This window comes from Carettochelys insculpta, chromosome 3 (assembly GCF_033958435.1).
Source record: "Carettochelys insculpta isolate YL-2023 chromosome 3, ASM3395843v1, whole genome shotgun sequence".
Lineage (NCBI taxonomy): Eukaryota > Metazoa > Chordata > Testudines > Carettochelyidae > Carettochelys > Carettochelys insculpta.
Window position 1 is genome coordinate 91650202 of NC_134139.1, and position 27972 is coordinate 91678173.

The following is a 27972-nucleotide window of genomic DNA, read 5'->3' on the forward strand; positions in this document are numbered from 1 at the left end:
TGGCCCTCAGAGCCTTTATTACTGGTACTGATTTGAGAGGGGAAGAAAAGAACCCAAAGCCATGTATATATCTGCAGTTGAATTTGTAAGAGTGACAGTTTAAATAAATATTTTATTTGTAAACTGAACAAATTTTACGTGTAGGTCACTGAACAGAGCCACTTTTGAGACTAGAACCACAATATCATGGGATTTTGTTTTGAATTTTTAATGTCTCTACATGCACACACAATTGTTACAACTAAAAGATTAAAGCAATAATCTTCAGGAAGAAGGGCCTCCAGAAGATCCCCCAGCGGCCGTGCTTCTACACGCTGTTTGGAGTCATCATGTGACCTTATGCTAATGAGGTGCCAGGAATTTACATCAGTGCCTAATTAGCATATTTTGGGCCATTTATCAGCACACCGCTTTTGGAGAAAGTGGCGTGTGTAGAAACAGCCTGACAGTTTGGATTTTTTTTCCTGATGTCCAAAATAAACTTCCCTTGCTGCAATTTAAGCCCATCGCTTCTTTTCCTATCCTCAGAGGCTAAGGAAAATAATTCTTCTCCCTTCTCCCCATAACACCCTTTTAGGTACTTGAAAGCTGCTGTCATCCTCTCAGCCTTCTCTTTTCCAAATGAAACAAACCCAATTCCTTCAATCTTCTCTCATAAGGCATATTTCCTAGGCCTTTAATCATTTTAGTTGCTATTCTCTGGACCCTCTCCAATTTCTTCACATCGTTCCTAAAATGTGGTGCCCAGAATTGGACGCAGTACTCCAACTGAGGCCTAATTAGCACAGAGTAGAGCAGAAGAATTACTTTGTGTCTTGCTTCTCAATGCATCCCATAATCATCTTTGCTTTTTTAGTCAACAGTGTCACACTGTTGACTCATACTCAGCTTGTGGTCCACTATGACCCCTAAATCCCTTTTTGCAGTACTCAGTCCTAAGGAGTCACTTCTTATTTTGTATCTATGAAACTGATTGCTCCTCCCTAAGCGGAGTCCTTTGCATTTGTCCATATTAAACTTCCTCCTAGTTGCCTCAGATCATTTCAAATTCTGACCCTATCCTTCAAAGCATTTGCAACACTGCCCAGCTTGGTATAATCTCCAAACTTAAGTGTACTCTCCATGCCATTATCCAAAACACTGATGAAGATACTGAGCAGAACTGGCCCCCAAACTGATTCCTGTGGAACCCCACTTGTTATTCCCCTCCAGCATGACTGTATACCATTCATATCTACTCTCTGTGAATGGTTATCAGAAAGAGTTATGCACCCACCTGACAGTAGCCAAATCTAGGTTGCATTTCCCTAGTTTAATAATAAGGTTACGTGACACTGTATCAAATGCTTCACTGAAGTCTAGTTATACCCTGTCCCCATTCCCATTTATCCATAAGGGTTGTTATTCTATCAGAGAAAGCTATCAGTTTGGTTTCACATGATTCGTTCTTAACAAATCCATGCTGACTGTTACATAGTCACCATAAGGTGGCAGATAAGAAGTGGGGAGACATGCTGGCAAATGGTAAATTTGTGATGCCCACCTCCCTGTAGTCTAGAAGGTAAAAACCTCGGAGATTTGGAAACTCACTCTTCTCCTATAAACCTCAGCCCAGGAGTCGGAATACTTTTCCTATTGTATCCTCCAGATTCTAGTTTTTGAAAGTAACTTTATGCACCCTTAAGTAGAGCTGGTGCCCCACATACCACAGGACTGTATGAACTATATTACATGTGTCAATACTTCAGCAAGGGTCCAGAGGTGAACAATACAATTTTAATTGCTTGTAGCTCTCTTTCACAGTACTTGGGATTGGGTGGGTTATTCTAAAATCTAGACATCAGTATTCAGCAATGACCAATTACGTAAGAATATGCACTTTTGCCAGTGAAAGTTTAGAACAAAAGATTTTCTTTTACTATGGAAAAAACATCAGGAAGTTACTCACCTCATTGTAACCGGAGCACTGAACCCAGTATCTTGGGAATAATCTAAATACTACCCCTGGAAGTTTACTTGTGGTGGGAATTCTACTGATAACTGTGGAAATATCAAAGCACTAACAAAAACAAAAAACACATCCCAAATCCTTATGTAATGTTGAACATTTACAAGAAAATGAGAAAGGACCAGCTTTGGACACTGGAGGATTCTGACTCAGGCCATGCAGTCATAAGGAGGAAATGGAGTGGTCTGGCCCTTATAACCTCAGTTAGAATATAGGAAGAACAGGGGCTCCAGTACAGATCAATGATAATTTTACAATAATGTTCTGGTACAGAGAATGTAATGGAGCATATGTGTTCCCACAGCGGAGAATTTTTGTGTGATTCAAAGAGACACCTGTAATTCATCATAAGTGCACTTCTACAAAGGCTAAGTCATGCACACAGAATTCTGACCCTTAGATGACATGGCCTGAGTCCTACCTGCTACCTAACTGCTTGTGCTAGCGGAGCTAATGGTGAACTAGGGGGTCTTAATTTTCCTAGTTTAGAAAGGAGAAGAAATGGATTTTTCAGTAGAAGAAACTACCTTAAATTACCATGCTAATCTGCATTGGCTTGTACATCGGCGACAGACAGTATGTGACACTTAACGAAGTGAAGCAACAGACGTTTACAATTTTGGTTCATATCCTACATTTAAAAGAAAGAAAGGAAGCATCCTCCTGCTGCAGCTTCTGTCAGATACATTTCTGTAGAACAGAAATATAATTATTCCCATGTCGACACACAGGAACTAAGGAGTGAAAATAATTTTAGAAGTCCACAAGATGCTTGAGGAGGGGAGTTAGTGGACTTCGCATAGTCATTCTGGTTTATTCTTTTAAAAAATACTGAAAAGAAATGGTATCTTATTAAATAAATAAAATGGTTACTCATCTTTCATGACTGTTGTTCTTTGAGGTGTGTTGCTCATGTCCATTCCACGCCAGGCGCGCGCTCATTGTGTGCATAGTTGCCAGGGACTTTTCCCATAGCGTTATCTACAGGGCCAGCTCTAGCATCCTCCGGACGGATGTGCTGCTGTAAGGGTTGCCATTGTCCCCATAGTCTCTAGTTCCTTCCTGTCTGAAACTCCAACAGCAGGGTAGGAGGATGGGTCATGGAATGGACATGAGCAACATATCTTGAAGAAGAATACTTACAAAAGGCTAGTAACTTTTGTTTTGGTTCTTTTCCTTCCATTTCATAATAGGTAACTCAGAGGCAGAACCCTGGAGGCAGGCTCAGAGTTCCTGACCAGGCTCAAAACAAAACTGATCTCTTGCAACTGGGGTCATCACAGGGCTTTTGGGTGAGGCCAGTGGTATGAACTGATGACCATGGTGAGGCTCTGCATTGGTACCTGGATGAGAAACAATGCTTACAATGCCCAGGCTGTTGTGGAATGAGCTGGAACACTGGCCAGAAGTAGAGCATTTGTGGGTTTTTAGCAGATCTGGATCCGAGTGGCTATTCAGGAAGAGTGTCTTTGGGTTGACATTGGTAACCCTCTAATCCTTTCTGCCATTATTACAAGTAATATGCACTTGCAGAAGGGTTTAACTCTCAATATAAAAAGTGAGCACCAGCCTAATCGCTAAAATATGAAATCAACATGCCTCACAAGTCTTGTGAGGTTTTGGTAAGAAGAGACAAAAAAACGACCTGGTGGTTTGTAATTGCTACACCATCTTTGGCGGAAAAGCCAGATGAGGGTGCCTTCAGGACCACCCTTGCCATGTCCCATTTGACTTTTAGGATAATAATGTGAATGAAGGGGATTGGAGAAAAGAGGTTCAGTAAGTTGTTTGCCTATGGAAGCTAGAAAGTATGAGAGAGGGGGCTCGGGCCATGCCCATGCAGCAAACAGAACTGATGGCACTGGCATCTCCTGTTCTACCTAGCGGTGAACAGGTCTACCTGTGAAGACACGCCCCACCCCACCCCACCTTTTGAAAATGACAGGTGAAGAGACCACTCATGAGGAAATGCAGGGTAATGGTGACTGAAGACTCTCTTCTGAGACAGAGAGAGAGAGAGAGAGAGAGAGGCACCCATCTGTTGCCCTGAAACGATGTCCCGGGAGGTATACCGCATGCCAGGATTTACGGAGGGACTTTACAGGGGAACTTTCGAGGATCATCCAGCCTTCTGACCCCGTGCTCCTTATCCACGTGGGCACGAATGATACTGACATGGAGCTGATGAAGAGTGACGACAGGGCTCTGGGAGTACAGGTAAAGGAGTCTGGGGCACAGGTAGTATTCTCCTCAGTCCTTTCAGTCAAAGGAAGGGGTCCAAGCAGATACAGGGGCATCCTCGAGGTGGATGCCTGGCTGCGAAGATGATGTCGCCAGAAGGGCTTTCACTTCCTTGACCACAGGATGCTTTTCCAAGAAGACCTGCTAAGCCAAGATGGGGTTCACCTTTCAAGGAAGGGAAAGGCCATTTTTGGAAGCAGAATGGCTAACCTAGTGAGGAGGGCTTTAAGTTAGGTTCAAGGGGAGCAGCTGAACAAAGCCCACAGGTAAGAGAAAAACATGGAGACCCGTGAGTTGGGCCAGAATTGAGAGAGAACATGGTCTATAATATGAGGGAAAAATATGACTAGTCAGAACTGGGAGTCAAAATCCAATCAGTATCTTAGGTGCCTATATACAAATGCAAGAAATATGGGTAATATGTAGGAAGAACTCAAAGTCTTAATAAACAAACACAATTACGACAGTATCACAGAGACTTGGTGGGATAATATACATGATTGGAATATTGGTATAGAAGGTTACAGCTTACTCAGGAAGGACACGCACGATAAATAGGGAGATGGTATTGCCCTACATATTAAAAACATACACACCTGGACTGAGCTAGACATGGAGATGGAAGCATTGAGCATCTGTGGCTTAGGTTAAAAGGGGCAACAAACCAAGGGTGAGGTTATGCTAGGTGTCTACTTCAGACCACCTACCCAGGTAAAAAAGGTGGATGAGGTTTTTTCTAAGCAAAATCATCAGTCAAGATTTGGTGGTAATGGGGGACTTTGTGACAATGTTGTGAAACTAACACAACGATGCACAGACTACCCAATAAGTTCTTAAAATTTTTCTTCAATTCATTTCAGAAAATGGAAAAGACTAGCGGGGAGAAGCTGTTCTAGACTTGATTTTAACAAAGAGGGAGGAACTGGTTGGGACTTTGAAAGTGGAAAGCAGCCTGGGAGAAAGTGACCATGAAATCAGAGTTCATGATTCTAAAGAGTGGTAAAAAAGAGAACAGCAAGACAGAGACAATGAATTTCAAGAAGGCAGATTTTGGTAAACTCAGAGGTAGGTAAGGTCCCATGGGAAGCAAGTCAGAGGAAAAACAAGTAAAGAGAGTTGACTATTTTTCAGGGTGACATTATTAAAGGCCTGAAAGCAAGCTATTCCACTATGCAGGAAAGATAGAAAGTAGGGCAAAAGACCACCTTGGCTTAACCAGGAGATCTTACATGATCTCAAAAACAAAAGGAGTCATATAAAAGTGGAATTTAAGACAAATTACAAAGGATGAACATAAGCTAGCAATACAGATAAATGGGCAAGATTAGAAAGAATCGCACAAAATGAGCTCAAGCTAGCTAGAGACATAAAGGGTAACAAGAAGGCATTCTATAAATATATTAGAAGCAGGAGGAAGACCAATGACAGGGCAGGCCTACTGCTCAGTGAGGAGGGAGAAACAGTATCAGAAGACTTGGAAATGGCAGAGGCACTTAATGACTTCTTGCAGAAGACTGAAATGAAGTCTGATGAAGGAATGCCTAATATATTGAATGCTAGTAGAAAGGTTTAGAAGATAAAATAAAAATAAAAGCTTAAAAATTACTTGGAAAAGTTAGATGTCTGCAAGACACCAGGACCTGATTAAATGCATCTCAGAATACTCAAGAAGCTGACAGAAGAGGTGTCTGAGCCTTCAGCTATTATCTTTGAAAAGTCCTGGAAGTCCAGGTAAATTCCAGAAGACTGGAAAAGGGCAAATATAGTGACCATCTATAAAAAAGGGAATAAGAGCAATCCAAGGAATTACAGACCACCCACTCTAACTTCTGTGCCAGGAAAGATAACGGAGCAAGTAATTGAGGAATTCATCTGCAAACATCTGGAAGAAAATAAGGTGACAGGTAACAGCCAGCATGCGTTTGTAAAGAACAAATCATACCAAACCAATCTGACAGTTTTCCTTGATAGGGCAACAAGTCTTGTGGATAAGGGAAAAGCGGTGGACATGGTATACCTAGACTTTAGTAAGGCATTTGATACAGTCTCTCATGATCTTATCAATAAACTGGACAAATACAACTTAGATGGGGTTACTATAAGGTGGGTGCATAACTGACTGGATAACCAATCTCAGAAGGTAGTTCTTAATGGTTTACAGTCATGCTGAAATGGCATAACAAGTAGGGTTCCACCAGAGTCTCTTTTGGGACTAATTCTGTTCAATATCTTCACCAACGATCTAGATATTGGCAGAGAGAGTAAGATTAGTAAATATGCAGATGATACCAAGCTGGCAGGGGTTGCAACTGCTTTGGAGGATAGGGTCAGAATTCAAAATGATCTGGACAAACTGGAGAAATGGTGTGAGGCAAACAGGATGAAGTTTAATAAGGACAAATGCAAAGTACTCCACTTAGGAAGGAACAATCAGCTTCATCCATACAGAATGGGAATGGACTGTCTAGCAAGTAGTACTGCAGAAAGGGATCTAGGGGTCATAGTGGACCACAAACTAAATATGAGTCAACAGTGTGATGCTGTGGGAGGGGAGAAAAAAAGCAAATATAATTCTGGGATGCATTAACAGGAGTGTTGTGAGCAAGACCTGAGAAGTCATTCTTCTGCTCTACTCTGCGCTGGTTAGGCCTCAACTAGAGTAGTGTGTTCAGTTCTGGTCACCACATTTCAAGAAAGATATGGAGAAACTGGAAAAGGGCTAGAGAAGAGCAACAAGAATGATTAAAGGTCTAGAAAACATGAGCTATTACAAAAGACTGAAAGAAGTGGACTTGTTTCATTTGGAAACGAGAAGACAGAGGGGACATGCTAGTGGTTCACAAGTTCTTAAAAAAGCATTACAAGGAGGAGGGAGAACAATTGTTACTAGCCTCTGAAGATAGGATAAGTAGTAACGGGCTTAAACTGCAACAAGGGAGATTTAGGCTGGACATCAGGAAAAACTTCCTAATTGTCAGGATGGTTAAACATTGGAATAAGTTGCCTAGGGAGGTTGTGGAATCTCTATCACTGGAGATATTTAAGAGCAGGTTAGACAGACATCTATCAGGGACGGTACTTGGTCCTGCCGTGAGGGCAGGGAACTGGACTCGATCTCTCGAGGTCCCATCCAGTTCTAGTACACGATGATTACATGGTGAAGAGGACAAGGATCTGCTGAGGTGACCCTCCGGTCAGTTTTGGGCTCTGGGGAGATGCATAGACTTTTGGGGAACGGTATGTCTCTTGCAAAAGTCCCAAAAATGGAAACCTCCTGGCACAAGGTTGAGCCTCTCCTTTCTTGTTGATGTTAAATATGGACATAGTATTATCTGTCAGGACTTCAACCACCTCGCCTGTGATCTGGAGAAGGAAAAAATGACAAGCTAAGCTTACTGTCCTGAGTTCCCTGACATATGTATGTAGGGAGAGTTCTTCTTAGAACCAGAGGCCCTGGATCCTGAGTTTGCTGAGGGTGGGAAACCCACCTGTTTCTGATGCATCTGAGACTAAGGCTGAGGAGCATCATCATCATCAATCCTGGCTCTTACCAGAAGGGAAACAAGGACTGCAGCCAGCAGGAAGCACACTGACATGTCACATCTGGCAGGACCTGAGACATACACTTACGTACTCTACCTTGTAAGTGCATGCTACCCCATGTCCCAATAGTCTGAGCAGATCCAAGCAGTCATTAAGGTTTAGAGTGTGACCTTGGCTATCAGGGCCAACAGAGTCTGAAATTGGGCCTCAGGTAGGAAGATTCTGGCTTGGGTCGTGATAAGTATGAACTTGGTCTCTGAACTAGGACCAGAGTTAACTTTTGCTCATTTATCAGCAAGTCCAGTACACAGAAAATGGCCTGGAATGTACTGATGCTGTGCTGTACTTGAGCCTGTGGATGACCTTTGATCAGCCAGTCATCAAGTATGGATAGACTTGCACACTTCCACATCTGAGGAAGGGCTGCTAGTGCCACCAGACACTTTGTGCAAACCCACCAGGCCACCGATACCCTGAAGGGAAGACTAGTACATTGGTAGCGGTATGTTGACCCACTGCACACCTGAGAAATCTTCAGTGGCCTTCCTGGAAGACCAGAGATGTGAAAATAAGTATGGTTTAAGTCAAGGGCAGCATATTGGTCTCCTGGATCAAGGAAAAGAATGGATGGAGGACAGAGGGTCCAAGAGTAACCTATTTCTTGAGATAGCTGTTGAAGTGACATAGCTCCAAAATAGGCCATGGACTGACTTTGACCTTTGGGATTAGGAAATAGGGGGACTATTCTCTCTCAATCTTGGGAGACCTGCTCTGCAGCCCATGTATGTAGGAGAGATCGCATTTCCTGAGGAAGGAGTTCCTCATGAGAAGGGCCCTGGAAGAGAGAGGGATGACAGGAGGAACAGTGTGCATAAAAATTGGAGGGTGTAACCTACCCTTACTGTACTAAGGACACAATAATCCCATGTTATATATGACCATCATGGGCTGAAAGCTAACAGACAAGTCAAAAACAAAAAATGAATCAGATCAGGAGTGGCGATTGCCATAAGGTCCTCAGGCACACCCTCAAAAGGGCCTTTTTGGCTCTGGCTTCCAAACTGGCCACATCCAGAGCTGCTTGGAGGAAGGTCCTGACCACACTTTTATCCTCTTCCAGGATGGCTGTCAATTCCTGCCATGACTCCTGCAGAAGGGGGTCTTCAGGTTTGGACAACAAGTCCCACAGATTAAAATTGGAACTCCCCAGCAAAGCCTGCTGGTGGGAGATATGTAACTGGAGGATGCCCTTCGAACAGACTTTTAATCCAAACAGGTCTAGTCTGTTTATTTATCTCTTTATTCTTGAAGGTGGCATTCAACTGCCCTGCTTCTCTCTCACATTTGTTGCCAACACTATGAGGGACCCTGAGGAATGGGGATATGAATAAGGTATTCAATCCCACTTGTTGCGACATGGTATTTCCTCTTTGCCCTTTTGCAGTGAGGGGCAAAAAACACAGAATTTTGATGGGTCCCATCACCTCTTTGTTGAGGATACTGATCAGGCTGGGTGCTGACTCCATAAGCTCCTCAATCTCCCAACTCAGATTTGGGGCCCTGAAGTTGCCCTGAGCAGCATGTTACTAGGTCTCACAACCACTCTGTCTGGAGATGAGGAGCAGGGGACTTGCACCAGAAGGTGAGGGCTGCCTCCTCTCCCTCTGCTTGTACCATGCCCTTTGGGACAACCTCCTGGGGATCTGCATGAGACCCTGAACCTAGAGCTGAACAGGAAGGGCTTGTAGCCCAGAAACCATTGTATATGAGCAGGGGGAAGAAGGATCTGATAGAAAGGGGTGAGGAGAGAGGAACTTCCCAAGGGTTGCAATACAGATACTGCATTGGCTTGCTGACCATGTGCTAGAAAGAGTCAGTACCAAAGTTTGATAGAGCACAGGCTTCATACCGATGGTAAATTCTGGGTGCAGTGAAAAACTCCCCTTTGGATTCTGAAGAGGATTCTAATCTTAGGAATAGTGATGGAGCCATACCTGCTTCTGCCTCCTTGATGTTGGGGATCTGTTGACCAGCTGCAGGCCAGAGAGTCCTATGCTGGGGATCAGTTTGATGCTGACTTGGAGTGGCTTGTCTCTAAGACTGGTCTGATGACTGCCTCCAGGAGGATAGCTTTCAGATGAATGTCATTTTTCTTCTTAGTGAATGGTCTGAAGTCTCTGCAGAGCTGGCACTTACTTTTAATGTGAATTTCCCTCAGATAGTTTAGACAGCTAGAGGGTCGGTAATATTCTCACGTACATCAGCTTGCCACAGGAGACACGTGGCTTGAAGCCCCGGTACCACTGCATGTCCAGCCCTCGGGGCAAACCCTTCTTTGATGACAAAGGCAACTATGTACACTGCCTCTTACTAAGAGCTATATACACTAACCATAAGAACCACAAAAATATGAACACAGAAGTGTCCAAAAGTAAGAAACCTTGCCACAGCAAGGTTTACTCCAGCACCATCATAGATGGTGAGCAAGAACAGAGGGTGCAGGCACCTTGTATGAGGACACATGTGTTTCGACTCCAAAGGGCACTACTACCAGCCTCATGGATACCAGTAGGGGAAAAATTCTCCTGAAACCATGCATATGACGTACATGTAGCTAACACTGAATGGAGATGAACAAGCGTTCAAAGAACTTGTAAATAACATGTCATTTATATATGAGAGAGACATTAAAAGTTTACTACTTCTTCCTTCTAGTTAACGCTACAGAACCATCATAGCTTTGGAAAACTCGGACGGTTTCTAACTCTGATTATGAAACTCCGTAATATTATGAAACTCATCACCAATTGAGAAGTCTGGAGCCAGTTTTTGAAAGTGACCTCCAGGTGACTGTATGTTCTTTGGTGCCACACTTTGGAGCACCCAAGGCCTGACTTTTAGAAGCCCTGGAGACCAAGTTTGGTTCCTAAGTGTCATGCATCAGTGCTCACATTGTCATTTTTCAAAGTTCTGCAGATTTTAGTGCAAATAATCACAGAAATGTAGGGCTGGAAGGGATGTTGATAGGTCACCTAGTCCAGGTCCCTACACCTAGGCGGGACTATGTATCCCTAGATCATCCCCTGACAGGTGTTTGTCAAACTTGTTCTTAAAAACCTCCAGTTACACATTTTCACAGCTCCTTTGGTGATATGTTCCAACCCTTAATTGTCCTTAGAGTTGGTGCATTTTTTTAATTTCCACCCTTCTCTCCCTTGCTGCAATTTAAGCCCGTGGCCTGTGCTCAGTCTATAAGGAGAACAAATTACCCCTTCCATGTTACAGCAACCTTATACATACTTGAAGACAGTTACAAGGTTTCCCTCTCAGTCTTCTCCAAACTAAACAAGCACGGTTACTATCAATCTTTCTTTGTAGGTCATGTTTCAAATTTGCTAATAGTTTTTGTTGCTGTACTCTGGATTTTCTCCCATTTAGTCATATATTTCCCAAAGTACGGCATCCAGAACTGGTCATCGTACTCCAGACGAGGTATTATCAGTGCTGAATAGAGTGAAATAATTATATCTTGGAGTACAATTTTGTGGGATAAAGAAAGAATTTCACTTTTGTGAAATCATGACAGCTAAGGATTGTTTGATGTTAACTGGCATAGAGCTCAACGACGCATAAGGGTTACTGAGTCCAGTATTTACATACTAGTTTACCAGAAGGTGTCATGCTGGTCAACATAACATAACCTTTACAAAATGTGAGACAGAGTGTGACAGTGTGTGTATTATATCTATATATAAAATTATGTTCTTAGGAATAGTTAATGGCAGATCCCCTGAGGATTCCACCAAGGAGAAGGGAGACACTTATATGCCTAGCCGACCATTATGTATTGTTTGCAGTATTATTGTAGCCATGCTGGTCTCAGGACATTAGAAGGACAATGTAGGTGACAATATATTTTATTGGACCAATTTCTGTTGGCGAAAGACAGCTTTTGCGCTACAGAGCTCTTTTCAGGCTCTGCACAGCTCAAAAGGTTGTCTCTTTCACCAAAAAAAGTTGGTCCAGTACAAGACATTATCTCACCCACTTTGTATTTCTACGTGTATTATGCATCTAAGTATATTCACATGCTGAGTCAAATGCTAAGAATTTGCTGGGACTTCCAGAGAAGAAATTAACAGGAACAGCATGGGAAAGAATCCTCTTTAGAGGTAAAGCATGAAGGACTGGTCTACTAGGCCTAAAGATGCAGAAAGACACATTGGCACACTTTTTCTAGAGCAGTGGTCTCAAACACTTGGCCAGTGGGCCATCCCTTGCTTTAGCAATTGCTCAGTACAGCCCAAGAGTACCAGTGGGGGACAATGGGGTGGGGGGAGCTGCCTGTCCCTATCACCCAAGTCCTGTTCCCTCCATCCATGACACCCCATTCCCCTGTGGGATGTGCACTTTGGGCTTATGGGGGCCTGGGGTGGGGTGTTCCAGCACAGGGCAGCAGCAGTGGTCACCCCCCCGCCCTTCCTGTTGCAGCAGCAGCAGCAGAGAAGTGGAACACACTCACACCACTTCCCCCTGGTAAGCACAAGGGGAAGTGACCACTGCTGCCATCTCGCAGCCAGGCCCCACAAGGGGGGGCAGGGGGAAGAGGCGGCAGGCAGTCTCAGGAAAGGGCAGGGCCTGGGAGATGGTATTAGACAGGCCCCTCCCTGGCATGTTGGTACCCCCAGGCTGGACTGTGCAATTGCTCTGAACAGGGATGGCCCACGTGCCACGACTCTCAAACCCCTGATCTAGAGAGAGAAACCACCAAATAGGCATGTTCTCAGGAAAGTCTCAGTCATTCTGATCGAAAACAGTTGTGAGGATGACTTTAGATAAGCAGGACCACCCTAGAGAAGAGGATGTTTTCACAGTACGTGTAAGCTCTAGAATGCACGTGTTTATATCTGTTTCCTTTAATCCTAGTTGCTGTTCAGATTTCAGTTGTTAAACAAAATCTAAGTGCTGTGTGCTTGAGCTATGTCCAGAGGTGAAATTGATAACACAGGTGTGTGTTATTCCTTTGGGAGCAGCAAATCTCTGAACACTAAGTGTCCATGGAAATAAGGACCGGATCCTCCAAGGAGATGCTCAGAAGGCTCTGGGGTTGCAGTCTGCCTATGACAAACTTGCAAAAAGACAGAGCCTGCATAGGTTGAGAGGCGAGTACCAGCGCTGCCTGTGGTGGGGGATTTAAGGGAGATGATGCTTGGCAGGCACACACAAGGCTCCCTCATGCTAAAGGCTTGTGGTATTGCGGTGCCTCACAACACATCACAGTAGCATAGGCAGCAGCATTGACATCCAATTTTTCTGGTTAGCTAAGGATCGCACTCCAGGAACATCTATACTACAAAAGAGATATGGAGAGATTGACAAGTAAGAAAGTTGGAAATAAAAAGTTTACAATTTATTTTCAATTTGTTTATTTTTGGGAAGGGAAACAGAACAAAAAGGAGGCCAGCTTGAGTACACCAGAGACACATGCTAAACTTAAGACACTACTTAGAAACACTCTGTTCAGGTCATGACTTGAGTGCTGAAAGGAGAAGTGTAAAAGGGAACAGATCTCTAGTCATGGAATTTGAGGAGCAGCAGAAAGATCAAAAATGATCCAGCCACAGGGACTGAGATTAAGTACACGTGTAGACTTAGGAAGCCAGTTGGCATCAGTCCCAGTGAGCTAGCCATAAAGCTAGAACTGGTCATATTAAGGATCGAAAGGCTGGAGGTAATGGAGAAGGCCAATATGCAGGAAATAGTGAAAAGCAGCAGACAGCCTAGGAAAACAAGTTGCAAAACAGGCAGAGCAAAAACAGAAGGCAGAAAAATAAAAGTGGGAGGCAGAGAAGCAACACTAGAAGCGATCCAAAGAGCAGTGGAGCTAGAGGACAAAAAGCATAAGCACAGAGAGACAGACATTTGAGAAAGAGGCAAGAAAAAGAGCAGACACACCAAGCCCTAGGCACACTGCGCTCATGAAAACTGGTCCCTGATTCCACAAGTATTGGTCATGAGGTTATCTACCACACAGCTGACAAGCGGTGCCTCAAACAGCGAAACCAGTTACACGGAAGAGTATCTGGACATCTTTAAAAGGATTTTCATCAGACACAGAATCCCTGATGAATATAGAACAACTGTCACCCCTCAAACTGACTGGTAAAGCTCTGCAATGCTTAATAAAATGGATATAAAATATATTATGTAACATGTTCAGTTTAGGGTACCTATGTTAAAGTTTCAGGAGGTGGGACAGCCATGTTACTCTGCTTTAGCAAAAACAACATGGAATCCTTTGGCACCTTAAAGACTAGCACGTTTATTTGGGCATAAGCTTTTGTGGATGAAAGCCATTCTTCTAACAAAGTGGGTCCTAGCCCATGAGAGCTTAAACCCAAATGAATGCGTTAGTCTCTAAGGTGCCACAAGACTCCTGGTGGTTTGTGTGTTAAGGTTACAAATTACACCTAAGGAGTACTGCCTCAAATTCAGAAACCTCAAAACTTGACGGAATGAGTCACAAGGAAGATGTTCATAGAATGCGGGGGAAGGGGATCATTAACACAAAAAGGTAAAAATAAAGGGACAGACTATTATAGCAAAGTGACAGAAGAACTGCTCCTAGTTTAGCAATTATTTGTGGGAGAATTGCGCGGCTTCTATAGCGGTGGTACCAGTACACTTGTACCTGCTAGCAAGGGTGAAAAAAAGGGAAAGAAGGGAATGGACTGGATTTAGATCACTTGCTGATCTTGTGTATAAGCAACAACATCCCTTTGTAGAGATGCCCCTTTGTAGTATAAAATACTTATTAAAATGAGCCGTAGAAGTTTTTGGCCAAATTCTCCTCCATTACAATGATGAAAAGCTAAAACACCACTGCCGACTCCGGTGGAAACTGCAGGGCTATGTCTACACTACAGCAATCCGTTGACAGAAGTTACTGGCAAAGGGTATCGCCCGACAAAACTTCTGTAGACAGCTTGCTGCCAAACTGCAAGGCAGATGAAAAGAGCTATCTGCTCTGACAGAGTGGCCAGACTGCCCAGCTGCTCTCTCGACAGAACAGCAAACTGGAAGCAGAGCAGACAGGGTGGCCCAGTGTCTTGGATGCCCTGTCTGTTGAGAGTGCGCCCCCCAGAACGTTCAGACCGGCTTTCTGTCAACAGAAGCATTGTTTCATGGGGGGACCAGCAGAACACTAATGACACAAGTGTCGCATTCTGTCCATTTACTGTCCACAGAACGCCCTGGGAATGTGGACGCTCCACAGATTTTGAGAAAACGGTCTAGTGTACACATAGCCCAGGATTTTTTATTTAGTTTTAGATGCATGATTTCTTTAATTACTTCTTTAGCAAGTTGCTGAAATGTTTAATTCCACCCAGGCTGCCCTTGAATAAATGGATCTAAGAAAGACAGTAATGCTTCCTCAGCTCACATCCAGAAATGTGAGTCTATCTAGGTTAAAGGGAAGAACATGTTTTAAATGGAGACATGTCACATTAGAGTTCTCTGAAACACCTGGATTATCTTTGTTGCTTAGGTCCCTATGGCATAGAGGGAAACTTTCAGACCAGGAAATACATCCTATTGGCTAAGAAATGGGAATTATTAAAAACCAGGTACGTCCCAGTTTCTTCTGGGGCTGTGTTCAGCTTTGTTTATTTGAGTACATTCTCCAGGTATAGGAGTATACACAGCAGGTTGGAAAACATCATCAATAGAAACCCATTTAATCATTTTTGGATATTTTCTACATTTTTCAGGTATTATTACAACTCAATACAAAGTGTACTGTGCTCAATTTATTACAAATATCTGCACATTAAAGCCAAACAAAATAGTATTTTTCAACTCACCTAATACAAGCACTGCAGTGCAATCTCTACCTGTAGATTCAACTTATACATGTAGCATTATATTTAAAAATTGCATTCAAAAATAAAACAAAACTGTTCAGTCTAGAAAGTTCACCCACAGTCCTACTTCTTGTATGATCAATCACTCGAAAAGGTTTGTTAGTATTTGTATGAGATAATGCTGCCTGCTTCTTATTTACAATATCATCTGGAAGTAAGAACAGGTGTTCATATGCAACACTAGCTAGAACAGTGCCAAGCTATTTATGTGCCAGACAGGCTAAAGATGCATCTCCCATCATGCTTCAACCACTGCTCCGGAGACCATTCCTCCATGCTGATGATGGGTTCTGCCAGATAACAATCCAAAGCAGAGCAGACCAACGTGTGTTCATTTTCATCATCTGAGTCAGATGCCACTAGCATAAGTTGATTTTCCATTTTGTGTTTCAGGTTTTCCACAAGTTTTATCATCTGGCATCCCTGGGGAACTGGGGATGCAGGATAATAAAACTGACTGTATATTTGAGCTGGGGCAGGCTGCAGTCCCACTCTGTGCCCCGGGCTTGGCAGTGAGCAGACAGCCCCTCTCCTCTACCTTGAGATGGGAGGAGAGGAATAGGGGACAGCTTGCCCCACTCTGCCACCCTGGCCAGGCAGCGAGCCCTGCGGCAGCTGGGCCTGGCCCTGGCCACTACCATGGCAGCAGGCCCCATAGCAGCTGCAGTAGCCAGCCCCGGCCAGTCAGCCAGCCTCACAGCAACCAGTTAACAGATGTGCAAGTTATTCCAATACAAGATGACTTGGATTTTTACTGTATTCAACTTTCAAGACTTCTGAAAGCATGCTCCATTTTCCAAACCTCTCAGATTTTGGAAGGCACTTCTGATTCTTAAACTTGGATTGAGTCCCGTGTCTTTCTTCTGAAATTTCTTTGCATTTTGTCAATTCTGCAGTGAAACTGTCATTAAAATGAACTTGTCCTGGGTCATCACTGAAACTGCTATACTAGGAAATATATAGCACAATACTGGTAGAACAGCAGACGACATGCTATTCTGTTAATAAATTTACACGTTAGTGTGTGTGATCAGCTGAAAGCATGTCCTCTGAAAAGGTGGCTAAAGCATGAAGAGGCATATGAATGTTTAGCATATCAGGCATATAAATACCTTGCAACATCAACTACAGAAGTGCCATGCAAATGCCTGTTCTGACTTTCAGGTCACACTGTAAATAAGTGGGCAGCAATATCTCCTGTAAATGTAAGCAAACTTATTTCTCAGTTATTCGCTGAACAAAACAGAAGGACTGAGTGGACTTGTAGGCACTAAAGTTTTACATTGTTTTGTTTTTGAACGCAGTTATGTAACAAAAATATCCGTATTTGCAAGTTGCATTTTCATGGTAAAGTCACTTCACGACAGTACTTGTTTGAGGTGATCTGAATAATACCATTTATTATTTTTACATTGCAAATATTTGTAATAAAAATATAAAGTGAGTACTATACATTTTGTAGTCCATGTTGTAACTGAAATCAATATATTTGAAAATATAGAAAAGCACCCACAATATTTATTATAAATTTCAGTGGGTATTCTATTGTTTTAACAGTTTGACTAAGACTGTGATTACATGACAGCCCTACTTGCTAATCTCTCAAATTTTAGATTGATTCCCCCTGCCTTCTCCCAGAGGATGTAGCCATTCAGAAGCATTCTTCCAGAGTAAGATACAGGAAAGTGGAATTCCTCCCTAATCTCTGATGGAACGAGTAGATCTTTAATATCTCTTTCCGGCTTGAAATAAGCAGGACTGATTCTATGTTAACATGGAAAGGGATGTGGAGATCAGGGAGGGAAACATGGCACCTCTGCCATCCTCACATTCTGCAATCAGTCTCAGTCAGAAGTTAGGGCAACTACAGGATGCTGCAATTTATGTTTTACATGGCTCCAGAGGAGATGGTCAGAAGTAGGTAATAGCCAGGAGTACAAGATGTTTCCTACATGCTAGAAGAGAGGAAGAGTATCAGTGTAGAGTTATGCTCTTATAAATGGTGCCCAGAATAGGAATCAGACTATGAAGATGAAGAAAGACTATTTTTAGACACGGAAAACATTATATCATATTTTAAATCTTTCATTCATTTTAGCTCATTCAAGGTTCTTACTAACTTTTCATAGGGACTGTGGGAACAAAGAAAATGAAACAAATTTGGCAGGCTTTCTGAGATTCTATGTAGGGAAAGGGCTTACATTAATCCCATTGGTGAGCCACATGATAATAAAGGATGTCCAAGTACAACACAGCTGCTTTGGAAACTGAAATTAAACAATATATTAGCAAGCCACGGGAGAAAAATAAGATTTACATCTAACACCTTAAAGAAAGAACTGAGAACTGGAAGTTTCAAGGTTGCTCCTGCAGAAATGTGGACTGTAGACGTGTAGGGCTTGAGCAGGAGCATCCAAAAGGTCAGGAAAAGTAGAAGGAAGATTATAAGCATAATACAGCTATGGGATCTGTCTGTGTGGCTCTAAGATTTCCTCATCCATTTGTACTTGAACAGACAAGGTTTCCAAATATTTATGGTAAAACTGGACTGCTTCAGCCTACTATCAATCTTGATATCACCCCTAAAAGGCAAGGTTAGATCTACTTTTCACTATGAAAGTGGCTGGGGGAATTTTTTTGTTTTTGTTTTGATTACCTCCTTCGCACACAAAGAAGTAGAAATCACTCAATGAAAGTCAAACCAGTTCTCCATCAACTGTGTTTCTGCAAGTTTTGGAGAACAAACTGAGGCACAGAACACTGAATAAAATTCTGGCTCCTCTGAAGTCAAAGACAGAACTCCCATTGACTTGGGGAGGGAACCCCGCCCCCCAAAGTAAAGGTGTTTTAAATTAAAGCCAATGAAACAGCACTATAATGTCCTACAAATAAGGCAAATGAAAAGATGTTAAATTTTGTGAAGCCATCCCTGTTTGCTGAGCAGAAAACTGTATGCTATAATATTTCTAGAGCTTGCTAAATTTAGAAGCTATATGTAAAGTACAATACATTTTAAATGCACAGTCACAGTTGCCTGTATACAGGGTGTGCGTAACACGGCAATTAAAATTCACATTGGTAGTCTGTCATTCAGTAAAAACTGCTCATCTACTGCTTAAGAAACATTTCAGAGGCTTTCTTTCGGTATGAAAAAAAACAACTTTTCAACTGAACTGTGATTTATGTAAATTTGAAGTGGCTGATATAAAAATGAACAAAGATAACAGCTCATGCTCTCCTTTGATCAGCACTTGGATTAGAACCCTGAGCTTGGTCTGGGGACTGAGTAACTCTCAGAGAAAAAAGGTCCTCAGTTCATCACATTGCTCTTCACTCCTTTACTGGGGCCCCTTTCTGAGTTCTCCAGTGTCCATGTGTCAGGCATTTACAGTTGTGTGTTCTTGCCAAAATTAACGTATTTGTCAAATTTTTGTTATAGAAGTACACAAGACGGCATTTTTGTCTTAAATACTTATTCTCAGAAGTAATTTTACCAAAGAACTACATTCTGAGCTGAAATTTCCTTTTTATGTTCAGCATACATATTGGGTTTCAAAAAAATGATTCAAAACAAATCTGTTCAGACTTTTAAAAACTGATCACTGAAATGTGTACTTCGTTATTTTGTCAAAATAGCTGTTTTAATTTTTCTTTAAACACAATATATAAAACACATAAATTTAATAGATTAAGACTTTATTTGCCCTGAAGCTACAGTTTGCACAACTTTAACCATATTACTGTTTGTATATAAAAGGTAATATGAATAAACTGAATAGTCCATTGAAATAAGCCCCATATATAATCTTTTTGTATTACTTCATAAAATATTTTGTGATCATGTAATAAAGACTGCAGTTCTCATGCATACAATATAATGGAGAAATCTGCAAATTATAGTAGCAGAATTTAGGATTAATCAGAAACTTGGAATTTCATAAAATGTTGTGCAGTTGAAATCTCACCCTTAATGAACTAAATTGGGTTTCTTTTTGAATTTACGGAGCATATATTTAATAAAAACGATCAACAATGTATCAGGAACTCGTCAGGAATAGCTTACAGAGGATCAACCAAGAATTCACCATCCGATATTGTCAAATACTCCTTTTAAAATTGTATTAAAGTTTAGCAACAAAAGAATCTGAGTGTATGTCACCTTCCAGATTTTTAATAATAAATACCAAAAATCAGAAGCAAAGAGGTCTACTTAATACCTCCCCACCAAAATAAAAAAAAAGAAAAAAAAAAAAAGGTCAAGATAGAATGGGGCACACAGGATAGGGTAAAATTTCCCCAAAGCCTAAGTGAATTAGGAGCCTAAACCCCAGCTTCAAAAGCAACGGGAATGGATGAGCCAAGACTCTCTAACTTGTAATAGTCTTTTGAATGAATTTTATTTCCAATATGAGAAGTTTTAATGTAGGATTCAAAAGAATATATTTGCATCCGTAAGTTTTCAAGTAAGATTTTTTTTTTTTATTTTTACATGGGAATACAAAATCTGAAATTCATTGTTTATGTATTATAAAGATGGAAGAACAATACCTCAATGACCATGAATATTCTTGACTGAGACCCTGAAAATCAATCCTGACTTTAAGCTATAAACCCCTGACAACAGAAATGTGTAATGTAAATGATGAAAATGAGCATTTCTGCAGGAACTGAAAGACACAAGTAATGGCAGCAGACATAACAGGATGATATGAGGACACTCTGCACAATGCAAGATGTGCCCAGCCATTTGTGGAACCTCACTCTGCGGTACCTATCAATGAAGAGACCAGCCCTGCAATTTTTACAACAGTAATAATTTTGTATGAAAATCTCATAGGTTCAGGGTAGCCCTATATTTCCAATATAGGTTGAATCTCTCTCATCCGGCAATACTTGTAGTCTGGCATGCTTTTAGTGAGTCATGGGTGTGGCCAAGTTTTCTGTGGTCCCATAAAGGTTGTTTATAGCCACCAGTCCTGGCTCAGTGTTCTGAGATGTTATTTAGCTCTAATTTACCCCTAATATCTTCTAACAGCCCAGTATGCAGTTGAAGTGTTGGTAATGCTGCTAGGCAATATTGACCTCTTGTGGTTCAGCATCAATCACGTCCTGAGGATACTGGACTAGAGAGGTTCAGCCTGTACCAGAACCATTAACAAGCAATAAAAGACCAGGCATCCCTAGTAAAACTCAATGTATTTCTGTAGTGATGGAAAAGTTATCATCAAGCCTCTTATATACATTCCAAGAGAAAACAGACTGATGGCCAACAGCTAATAATATTTAGAAAAAACATGCTATGAATGCCACACTATTCCTCCCCTCCCAATTCTCACAACTAGTAACGTGTTCATCTGACCAAACTGCTAATAAATGATATAGTTTATATACCTTTAAGGGGAGGTATATAAGACACTACTTCAGCAAAGCACTTAGGCACTAATTACACCATAACTAGAATAACTCATGGGCTAAAATACCAGAGCTTTGATCAATTTAGAGTAATGGTAACATTACTTTATCTGGAAGAAAGGGAAGAAGTGAAAAAAATGATTATGTATTTTGGAATCATTTAAGTAGCTGGTAACTATTTTTAATGTTGCCATCACCATGATAGTTGGCCATGATAGCTCTCAATTTTCTAGATCATACTATACACCATAATCTCACTTGGGAAAGTGGATTCTGACACAAAGTCTGCTGCTTCTATTACGTACTCCACTTTTACTAACCCGGGCCTGAATTAATAAATCCGTTTTTGCTGACACTCCTTCACCAGTTAAGAACTTTTCTACATTAGAAATTATATTGGTAGTTTTGTACCTGTTTACCTTGATCTAGATTCATAAAGATGAGATTGCTCTAACTAGCAGCATGCATCAAATTTGATTTCACTGGAAAATTTGTTAAAACATCTGATGTATGGTAGATTTAAGTTATGAGAGTTGTGATCTACACAGAAATACAGAAAAAAATATGTATAGAAGAAAACACAATATTGAGAAAAGCGGACAAATTTAACTGAGATTATGTATCAATTTATTCCTGTATAACTAGCCACATGTGATTTTATCTGATAACAGTTATGCTACCCTGGTATGCTACCTTTCATGATTTGTAGAATAAAGGTTAAAAATTGGGGAATTAATTTAACTTCCCAATATTTTTTCTCATCATTATATCACTGATCTTACAGAAATCAAGTATATATTTTAACTACATTGAAAAGCAAACTGAAGAAACCTTAAGCTATGCAACCTTAAGCTATGCAACCTTAAGCTGTTCATTAAGTGAAACCTGCCCCTCCTTTCTAACTTTTGGCACTAAAAGGTCATAAGAGTATCATTTTTAGCTGACTTATGTTTCTTCACCATGTCAATTTGTGTGTGTAAAGCACAAAAGGGCAAAATATTAAGGCAAATCTAATTTTACACAGTACTGACCTCAAAATAAGTATTTAAAAAAAAACAAAAAACACCTGAACAAGCCATTCCATCACCTAGAAATCTATTTCAGAGGTGAGTCTCTTTTACTGGAGGTCAGTTGTTTAAAAAAGATGTTATGCGTTTTCAACTTTTTAGAAGTACTAGACATTTTCTTCACTGTAATAACTCCACATCTAAACTCAAAATGAATAACAAATTTGTTATAAAGAGTCAAAAGCATGGCATAATTTGTATAGAATTTATGAATCAAGTATACAATACAGAAAGCTGTAGTAAGAAAAATCTAGAGTTGCCAGTTTCCACTGTCATTTTCTTATTTTATATTACACAATACATCATGGCCACAGTGCAAAATGGTGATGCTATAAGCACATTCCCTATTTTACTTGAGCATAACTCCGCTTTTTCAAGGGAACCCCCTCCTATAGACTTGTTTTCTCAAAAAACACAAGTGTCAGTGAATTCAGCAGGACTTCCTTCAAAATTAAGTGCACTGTAAACACAGTCCACCTTAGATTTTTTGGTCACTTGATTTAAAGCGCGTGCGTGAGTATGTGTGAAACCAATCCACCCTGGGTCTTATCAATTTAATTTGTCTAATAATGTCACATGGCACATATAAAAGATTAAAACAATAGCACATTAAGGCTTGCAGAAAACAGCCTCAGTATAGCTATGACTTCTCCACACTGAATAGAGGCTATGAACCTAAACTGTGGCTGACATAAGCACAGAAGTCTGCTCACGCAGGTAAGACCCTAGGGATGGAAGGATGCAGAATGTCCAAAAAGGTAATATTTTACGTGGCTGAACTGATATGAGTAAGTTTTTCAACTAAACATGTATGTACAAATTTTAATATTTCATGTTTGTTAAACCTGTCTGGCACTGTCTCAAACTAAAAAAAAAAAAAAAAGCCTACTTCTATGTTAATGCAAATCAAAATGTAAACAAAGACCAATGCATCAAGTTCATTAATAGCTGGTATGTGGAAAATATCTTCACTGTCAAGAACAGCTCAAGAGCAGAGACTACTCTCTCCTTCGAAGATAACCCTTTTCTTGTGAATATTCAGTGACAGGAATAAACAGCTACAATTCGCTACCTTTATTGCCTAAGACGACATGATTTAGGCTCTTTCCCTGTTTTTGAATGCTTTACTCTTCAGGCTATTTTTCTATACTTAAGCACTACTAAAATTCAAATGTCAAAAAAAAGTTCTAGCTGGAAACATGATGCAGCTAAAGACTATTCTGTATACAATAAAATTTTATTCTACACAATAATTGAATAGCTGTTAAACTGTAATGGTACAGTATACATCTACACTAAGTACAGTAGCCAATTAAAATGTAAAAGACATGTACACAACAGATTAAAATATTAACATATTATTCTTCAACTCATAAATATACATTGCAGAGTTAATTTTTTTTTCCTGACCCAACAACCATGCACAAGGAAACAGCATTATTTAACCTCTCTCACCACGTGGTAATTTTCCTAAACCATCCTACTGCAAACAATGAATATACGGCAAATCTCAATTTAAAAAAAAGGCAAGGAAGATTAACTTTTTGATCTTGTGTTTTTGTTTCACTGTGTAACACAATGGTGAAAGCAAAGCTATTGGAAATATTTGTAATTTTTTAATGAACACTTGGGAAAAAAAATCAGTGAGAGTAACCTTTTTCCATGAACTATTAAATCAAATTAAATTAAATTAAGTCAAAACGCTATCAAAATGAAAGGAAAGGAAATTAGTAACTTAAAAAAAATACTATACAGCTATTTTCATATTCAGTAATCCTAAAAGATACATGCCTGATTAGCATATTATTGGAAGTTAAGAGGCACAACACTGATGCAGTTCCTTGATTTCTACAGTCTGCATTTGAAGATATTTTTGCAGTAAACACTGTAAAAACCCATGTTTCCAGACACATTCTGGTATCCAGTATATCAGTACGGTCCTGTTACATGCTGCTGCTTATTTAATGCATCCGAATTTCACTGCTTCCTAGTAATATTACTACTACTTGCACTATATGTGAAAAATCATTCATATTCAAGATATTAAAAGTGGTATTTTTCATTTACAAGAGCAATTTTGGTGCCTTTTAAAATAAAAATCCAAAAAGGAAAACAGAACCAGGTCAACACACAAAAAAAAGGATCATACATAACTTCTCTAAGTCCAGATGTATCTTTAAGCGCTACAGATGAACACCCACGTGATATCCTCACACTTCATATGGTTGGGGGATTTTTTAAAACACAATACAAAACTAGAGATAAATTAGTATTCTCTAATATTAAAGACCAACTCATATTTCCCTGAATTATTTTCTGTTTTACAGAAGAAATTATCATTATTGACTCTCAAAACATAGAGAAAGAGAAAATTCTTTCTCCCAGGGAATTTCAGCAACAGATTGTTTTTGGGAGTGGAGAGAAATAAATATAAATGGGACAAGCTGAAATCATCCATTGCTATACTGACCAAATCTTCCACTCTGCTTAAAAAAGAAAGAAACAAGGAAAAAGATATGCAAGAACCAAAACAGGTGGAACAGAAGAGAGCAGTGATACTGAATTATACCCAGGAGGCCACTTCATCTCAACAATTTAACTCAGAAGTTCTGTTTTCGGTATTAAGCCTCCAAAGCACCAAGCCCACTTTATTTCTACTCACATATAGATTTTTTTTTTTTTAAAGAAAGGAAAAAAATAGCTTTATACTTTTCATGCTACATTCTGGACTTCATATATTCACTGCAAGCAAATCACCACAAAGTACGATAATGCTAACCCTATCTACCCAAAACACCAAATAGATTACAAATAAGACAAGGCAAACGTTTGCTTCAATTTTGGCTTCATGCATATCTACATTTTTGAAAAGGTAAGCCAAAATCCTGCTGTGAATCCTTACAGTATATGTTCATTTCACCTTCTAAAAGTAAGAACAGTACCCATGAGTAAACAAATGTAAATTTGATTTATTTAATCAAATTAACATTTCTAATTATCTTGCTACCTAAAGAAGGTGGCTTACTTTTATAACCTAAGTTAATTTCTGTTTTATTAACCTGCCTTCATTATTCTGTGTGCACGCCCACAGGCAAACAAGAAATGATATCTACTTACAGTTTACACAAATATTTACATACATGTTATATACATAAACTAATGTGACTGAATGATTTTCAATATGCTTCTTTCTAGCACACAATTGTTGCACTGATCTTACAACAGTAATATAAACCATTTGCAACAACTTGCTAAAGCATATATCATAGCTGATCCAGATTTTCATAGCTTGTAGGATTTCTTTTTTTAAAAAAATACAATACCTAGAACACTGTTATCAAACAAGTATGTTTTATTGGCATCTAAAAACAAAACGCACCCAACATTAAAATGTACTTTTATAATTTTTTAACCCACTGCAGTATGAAGAACAAATCACAGACGCTTTTACTTTAGAGAAAACAGAGACTATAGTGTAGATTTTACAAAATCACTTTTAATCTCTGTATTATGCTTCTTAAAATGATCAGGGACTATTTCTTTTTCTTTTCTTTTTTCTTTTGCCAAATTTCAAGAACATAAAATATCACAGCTTTGTCTATATTTAAAATTCTGCAGCAGCCTAAAACCATGGACGAGATACACCAGCACCTGCTTTCAAGTATAACAATTTCCACAACCAACCTAATGGTAGTATCTAAAAAATTCCATTTTCTTCCATAGGAAGTCTTTGTTTGACAAGCTGTTATTTATCATTGTGACATTAAAAGCAACTCAGGGCAAGTCTGTGTTTTATCAGAGAAATAAAAAATGTTTACCTACCATGTTCAAATTAAGAACAGTGTTCTATACAAGTCAGTTGTACAGTTATTTAAGTGAAAGATGAACATGAACATCAGATTAACTTAATTCTGGCAGACAAAAGTGAACTGCTAAGGTCCAGTCAGCCATTTATCTATTACAGAGAGATGACAACTTTACAAAAGGTATCTTTTACCTACTGAGTGATGATTATGTCCCCTCAGTTTCTGTGCTTTCTACCACTGGTTCACTTTCTATATCAGCTTCTGTGTCACTCTTCTCTTTTTTTATCTCACTTGAAGATGCAAGTTTTTCATAAAGTTCTGGATCATTTTGCACTTGCACATCTGAAGTCTGACTTTCTGTCTCTGTATTTTCACCATTTACCTGGGGTGTATTATCAGCTTTGCGTTGTGAAGTGGCCCCTTCAAAATATTCAAAAACCCTTGGATGCGGAGGAGGGATCCAGTTGTTCTGAATTCTGTCTCTTCCAAATCTGTTTCCATTTATTTCTCTGCTAAAATTAAAATCTCTGTCATCCCTATCTCTCTGTCTTTCCCAGGGTCTTCTGCGGTCATCAAAATCTCTGTGAGCATCTTGTTCAAATCCCCTGTTCCAATTGGGACCACTTCTATTATCAAATCTGTAATTTATATGCCGAAACCTCTCTCTGTCTTCATGGAAACTTTTAGGACCACCATAGACAGGGAAAACGTTGTGTTCTCTTTCATCATAATCTCCTCTCTGTCCCCAAGTCTTTTCTGAGTTGAAACCAAAATGCTCTCTTCGACCAATATTATCTACACCCGGTCTTCCAAAATTCTCTCTCATATCTATATGTGGTCTTGCGAAATGTTCTCTTCCATCTACAGAAGGTCTTCCTAGACCCTCTCTTGGATCTACTGGTGGCCGCCCAATAGAATCCCTGACATCAACTGAGGATGGCCTGTTAAGAGTCTCTCTGCTTTCCACTGGTGGAAAGCGATAGTCTCTGTCTCCTTCCTGTTGAATGCTGTCACCTCCAAGTGGTAACCTTTTTTCTGGATTAGAAATGCTATCAACATTTTGTCTTCCAGGTGTCACAAAATGTCTCTCTGTTTGGTTAAAAAGATCTCCTGGAGGTGGAAAAGGACCTCTTGGTGGTGGATGAAGTGATGGGTCAAGGATTGTTGGAGGTGGGATACTGCGCTGTGGTGGTATTCCAGGCTGTATTAATGGAAATCTTGGTCCAGGGGAGTGAGGTATTAGTCCTGGACGGATATCTAAGATAGGCATTCCAGGCATCCTCTGACTACTAATATTTAAATGAGGTACATTTTGAACTCCTGCTGGATGCTGCATCCCCAAAAGTCCAGGGCTACTTGAGACATGGGGTGGTGGTACTACTAGAAGTCCAGAGCTGCTCGAGACACTGGGCAGTGGCAGTCCCGCCAGAAGTCCAGAGCTGCTCGAGACGCTGGGTGGCGGCAGTCCCACCAGAAGACCAGAGCTGCTCGAGACGCTGGGTGGCGGCAGTCCCACCAGAAGACCAGAGCTGCTCGAGACGCTGGGTGGCGGCAGTCCCACCAGAAGACCAGAGCTGCTCGAGACACTGGGCGGCGGCAGTCCAGCTAGAAGTCCAGAGCTGCTTGAGACACCAGGTGGCTGAACTCCTCCTGCAATTGTGGTACTGCTTGAGACACCAGGTGGCAGCACTCCTGCGAGCGTAGAGCTGCTTGAGACACCAGATGGCTGCACTCCACTTGCCAACGTGGAGCTGCTTGAGACACCAGGTGGTGGCACCCCTCCTGCTAGCTTGGAGCTGCTTGAGACAGCAGGAGCTGGCACTCCTCCTGCTAGTGCAGAGCTGCTAGAGACAGCAGGTGGCTGCAGTCCTCCTGCACGTCCAGAGCTGCTAGAGACAGCAGGTGGCTGCACTGCTCCCGTGAGTCCGGAGCTGCTTGAGACATCACTTTGAACTGAAATGCAATAAAAG

At 40.7% G+C, this 27972-nt stretch overlaps 1 protein-coding gene across 5 annotated transcripts in view; it reads right to left on the reverse strand.

Annotated features, from left to right (window-relative positions):
* The window catches only part of SCAF8 (SR-related CTD associated factor 8), a 230776-nt gene that overhangs the window by 119721 nt on the left and 83083 nt on the right, over window positions 1–27972 (reverse strand). For 3 of the 5 annotated variants that reach the window (XM_074990343.1, XM_074990344.1, XM_074990342.1), the window contains exon 20: window positions 26194–27955. In XM_074990343.1, the coding sequence (XP_074846444.1) occupies window positions 26208–27955 (1748 nt within the window). In that variant the 3' untranslated portion in view covers window positions 26194–26207. Of the gene's footprint in view, window positions 1–25530; window positions 27956–27972 lie in introns of those variants that run through there. The other 2 variants (XM_074990345.1, XM_074990341.1) reach the window with 1 other exon arrangement.